We start from the raw sequence: 5,286 nt of genomic DNA, 5'->3' as shown, positions 1-5,286 counted from the left end.
GCCTTGACCATCTCCAGGGCCAGCACTGAGCCCCTGGCCCCTTTCTAGGAACTGTGTGAGCTTCACCTACCTCTGAAAAGTGTCTCTCGCTCCCTCCCTYGCGCCCGGCCTTCTCCATTCTCCTCTCTCGGTGTAACGTGGCGGAGCGCGGTGACCGTTCCTGGAAGCTGCTCAGCCCCGCAATAAACACGGCTGCAGGAGCCCGGCCTCACGCTTTTCTTCAGGCTCCGGGCTGCGCTCGGCGCCCCCCGCAGCGCGCGCCGCCGCCTCCCCGCCCTCGCGCGGGCCGTTACGGCCGTTAGGGGCGGGGCTGGCACGGCCTGGCCCCGCGCAGCCCCTCGTTCCGCTTCCGGGCCGCGGGCGCCGCCCCTTCCGCGCGGTGGGAGCGGGGAGGCGGCAGCGGGGGTGCGGGCCGCGGCGCTGCGGGCGCGCGGGCTCTTCCAGGCGCCTCTCGCCGCTAGCGCGGGCGCTGCCGCCGGCCATGGCCTACCAGCTGTACCGCAACACCACGCTGGGCAACAGCCTGCAGGAGAGCCTGGACGAGCTCATCCAGGTGCGCGCGGCTGCTCCCGGCCCTCCCCCAGCGCCCAGCCCGAGCGGCCGCTCCCGCGGGAAGCAGGAGGCGAGCGCGGCCGTGCAGCGCTTGCTCTAACCCGTGTTCTCTTCTTCCATCTCCAGTCGCAACAAATCACTCCTCAGCTGGCCCTTCAGGTGCTGCTTCAGTTCGATAAAGCCATAAACGCGGCGCTGGCGCAGCGCGTCAGGAACAGAGTTAACTTCAGGGTAAGGGCCGGGTACGAGGGGCCTCCGCGGGCGCGGGGAGCGAGCGCTGCCACGGGCCGGAGCATGAGCGGGGCCGCCGTGCTGGTGCCAACGGGTGTTGAGGGTTGGGACCCCCCGTTTCCACCAAGGAATGTCTTGGTATATGCGCAAGTCACAAAGAGACCGCAGGTGGGGAAGGGGAGAATCGTGAGAAAGGAGGAAGAAGCATAAAATGATTTGACACGTAGCCTTGTGGCCTCCATCACCTTCATCATGGTCAGAATTTTGCCACTCTTCTACACGGCAGAAACGAGATGAAGCCACGAGTTCATCTATAACTGTAGCGTGGAGGGTTGTAGATYGGCCCTGAAGTACTGAGTCATTTTGTAGCTGTTCTTAAACGTTCAAGTGTAAAGCAAGTGTGGTATAGAGAGCTTTGTTCAGAGTGTCTGGAGAATTAAAATCTTTCTTCAAGCTTAATTCCTATGAATATCAACTTAAAACTTAAAAAATGAAGGCCAAGAAATGGACTTGTCAATGTCTTTAAGGCATTGAGTGTCGGGGCAAGCCCTTTAAATTATATGGGTTGGTTTTGTCAAGTGTTTTTGTTATGTTACTGTTTTTTCTTGTATAGTGTTTTTATCTTGCTTTCATTGTTATAATGAACTTAGATTACGCCCTATATCTTGTGAAATGTTCCGAATTTGAAATAAGTTGTATTGAACCTTTATGCACATTTAAAAAAACAAAGATTTCTATGTTACATGTGAAGGACCCCCCCCCTTGTGTAGACTATCACATCTCTTCATGGAGTTAAACCTCTTCCACTGGAAGGCTATCTGAAGTTCCCTTAGAATTGCTTTTTTGTCAAGTTGGCATCTATATATTGAGATTTGCAGTTGTCTTTATGACAAACCTGATTTATACTTCTACAAGATAAATAGTTCAGTAAACTTTAGTATAAACATCTTATTTCCTGATAGTGCTGAGATGCATGTCATAGAAAATGTCTCTTCTCTTTTCAAGGGATCTCTGAACACATACAGGTTCTGCGACAAYGTGTGGACATTTGTACTGAATGATGTTGAATTTAGGGAGGTCACTGAACTTGTGAAAGTGGATAAAGTGAAAATTGTAGCATGTGATGGAAAAAGTAAGTATGGAATATGCTTTAAATAAGCTGGCAGGGAGGCAGGACTTGAGCATGGTTCTGACCAAATCTGTGATCAAAGCTGGGTGGTTTGATTCTATTCTTTAGGTAAAAGCAGGGTTGTGCATGCTTTTATAATGTGAAATGAAACGAGTTAAGCTGAATGCTTCTCTAAATGGCAAGCACCGAATATGGAATGTGTGGGAGACTATTGGACATAATACTAAAGTAACTGTAAACTTTAAAGTAATGCTAATTGAATTTCTCTGTGGTAATTTCTCTCCTATTAACCTGTCTGTTAGAAGAGTATCACACTTTATCAAATTCAAAGAACCCTTGATTCCTTTAAGAAAGCAATTATTTTAAAATGCGCGTGTATATGAAAAAAATAAAAAAGTACATGCACATATTTATTTATATGCTACTTAAGAGGGCCTCTCTATGTACATTGTTATTGGACTTCCTATTTCTTATCTTCCCAAGTGAATTACTGTTGGGAGTGTTCCTTTCAAATGCTTACTGAAAAAGATAATTGACTATTTTTTAGCAGCATGGCTTAGAAATTATTTAAAATTGTGTCAGAATATCACTAATGAGGTATGAAAAGGTGCCACTTGTTTAGCATTCTTTGGGAAGAAGTGAGACTGGAAAAGCTTTTAGTTAAATAAACCTTAGACCTTGAAACAGGTTCTTCCAGGCTTTCTGTTCCTGGCATGCTTACAGGGTTGCTTAAAGTTGTAGTTCTGAAAAACTGACAGAAATTGTCTCGATCTATTATTTTTTGTGTACTTAAATAGTACAGGAAACTTTACTTCTCATCTGTGATTGAATAAATCACAAATGAAAATTATTAATATTTGGAAAGAACTGAATGGCTTAGTTACAATGAACATTTTAACCTTTTTAAGGAAGTAATTGACTTTTGTTTTGTGAAGATCATAGTTTATCTCGTGTGTGTGTGTGTGTGTGTGTCATATAAGAAATGCATTTTTTTAGCCCAGACTAAAGAGGAGCTTGTGCTACTGCACATGGAAAAACACTTTTCTTAGCACTTGCATGGGGTGAACTGCAGTCATGTGTTTGGGTACAATCTTAAGTTAGAGCTKCTTCTGTTTCTAATGCCTTAATAGTAAATGATGYATGTGCCCAACCTTAAAGTTTTGCTTTGGCTCTTTAGCTTGTTTCTAAATGCAGTCAAACTCAAAGCAGTTCATGCCTYGCGTTGGTAGCAGGGGAGAAAATTAGGCTGTTTAAGAGCATGTTCTGTTCCAGAAAACTGTTAGGGGCTCAGGGAGAATATTTGAAAATAGTACTGGTTTTTGTTAACTTACACACAGCTCTATGGTATGGATATGCACTATTCATACTTTTTTCTCTTTCTTTTCTAGACACTGGTTCCAATGCGGCAGAATGAATAGAAGTGTGGTTTGTCTGCAATATTTTCTGTTAATATGCAGCACTTTGTGGAGAGAAGCATGGCAAGGGACTGCGTTCATACTTTATTCTTGTGGTTTTCTGTGAGTTAATCCATACTAGAAGGCATCACAGAATGACAGCAGAAGAAATACCTGTAGCATTTCTTCAGTTTACCTTATAGGGCATGAAGAAAACAATGTTACTTTTTTWAAATTACAACAGATACTGTTGCTTTTTTTGTTCAAAATAATTTCTCTAATAAACTTTTATTTAAAAACTTGTGAATGAGCAAGTGATCGTTAGAAAGACTTGTTTAAAAACAATCAACGAATATATTCTCCCGAAGTTATATAAGCTCCCCTTAAAGCGGTGTTACAAATGTAAAGGGCTTTCAGTTCTGAATTTATAATAGGAATCTGGTTGCACCTGCTAGTACTACAAGTGMTGGTTCCAAAATGACATTAGAGCACATCAGCTTAGCTTAGGAGCTTGTGCTTGCCAGTATAGTTATTTTTAGTGCATCTTTTTCTCTTTGGTATCTTCCTCTAAGGACTCAGTAACCAGATTATTTAATAAGTTACTGCACAGCTAATCAAATGGAAGTAATGAAATTGAGTCTCCTAAGGTTGTGCTATATTCTCAGCAAGTGTTAGTCAACACAGCTTATTTTTACTTTCTCTAAGTGGCTTTTTATTTCTGTGGAATGCTTTTGACTGGCTACTTGCCAAACAGAATCAAAGGAAAGAGTTGGACTGTATATTTCAGTATACCATTGAATAGCTTTGTTCTTTCAAGACTTAAATGTTCCACTGATCATCTTCTAATAAAGAATCTTCTAAAAAATCGTATTGATTGGAATAGGAATGTAACATACTGAGAGCTTTTACGTCTGACTTGACAGCAGTGACTGTCCCCCTATGGTTGTGGGAATGCTGGCTCCTTGCAGTATTAGTTAATTTATTTTTGTTAACAGGTAGTAATGAGAGACCACTAGCAACAGGAAATGGTACGAAAGAAAACCAGGGGGTAACTGYCTTTTCAGATAAGCCTAACTCTCTGATTTGTGCCATAACTGGAATATAATGCATGCCCTGATGTCCTGCTATATTTGTCAGGGGTCCAGTTTCGTAGCTGAATAAATTAATAAAGCTTTAGTTTCCCCTCCTTTGATATCTTTCCTGGCTGATACATTCTGAATATCTAAATCCCAATTTTGGATATCAAAGGGCATGTATTTTAGAGAAATCCTGCATTCCCGTTCTTTTAATGTCCTCTGAACTTGGTAAAATTCCATCTGATGTCCTGTCTGCCTTTTCAAGGTAAGTGAAAATGTTAAACTTTATCCTATTTTTTTTCTTATGTTTGCACAAACAAGAAGCAGTCATTTGACTGAAAGCTGCCCTCTCTGTGTTTTTCTTTGAGGTAGGACCAGGTTAATCTGTGCTATTTTGGAGGTGGTAACCTATCCCACAAGGCTGTAGAAGCAATCTGGAACTGGTATTTAGAAGATGTTTAAAACAGTAAAAATTAGCATTCACAATCGAAAGTGTGAGTAGGCATTACAAAATGCGGGGGCAGACAAATGTCCTTTCACTGGGGGTGGGGGAAAGAGAATTTTTAAAAGTAATCTTTTCTGTAGGTAAGAGATTTTTCTGTTCAGAAARCCTTCCACTGTTTTGAAATATTTAGACTGATAAAGTACTGTTTATCATTTTTATTCCTTGCATTTAAGCTAAATCTGTTTCTCTGTAAATAAGTTTGGCAAATAATTATTTTGTAAAACTGAAAGAACAGACTGAAGTCATGATCTCAAAGGGTGCATGTGTATATCCCTCCCTTGGTTTTCTCTCTGTTTCTACATTGAACTAAGTCTTCTATGTTAAACACTTTGTTCCCTAGTAATCACGTGGCAAATAGAAAACTTCAGCCCTGACAAATGTAGACTTTGTTTCTACCTC

General features: G+C 42.1%; 1 protein-coding gene across 1 annotated transcript; it reads left to right on the top strand.

Annotated features, from left to right (window-relative positions):
- The first annotated feature begins 451 nt into the window (after positions 1-451).
- GTF2A2 (general transcription factor IIA subunit 2) lies at positions 452-4,137 on the top strand. Its single transcript, XM_026052497.1, has 4 exons — positions 452-553; positions 679-783; positions 1,789-1,915; positions 3,301-4,137. Exons 1-4 carry the CDS (start codon positions 482-484, stop codon positions 3,324-3,326), a joined length of 330 nt encoding a protein of 109 aa, XP_025908282.1. The 5' UTR covers positions 452-481; the 3' UTR covers positions 3,327-4,137.
- Positions 4,138-5,286: the final 1,149 nt, after the last annotated feature.

This window comes from Nothoprocta perdicaria, unplaced genomic scaffold (genome assembly GCF_003342845.1).
Source record: "Nothoprocta perdicaria isolate Ctin4 unplaced genomic scaffold, notPer1 scaffold_113, whole genome shotgun sequence".
Classification (NCBI taxonomy): Eukaryota; Metazoa; Chordata; class Aves; order Tinamiformes; family Tinamidae; genus Nothoprocta; species Nothoprocta perdicaria.
The sequence above is the reverse complement of the archived record's forward strand: the minus strand, read 5'-3'. Positions and strand labels throughout refer to the sequence as shown.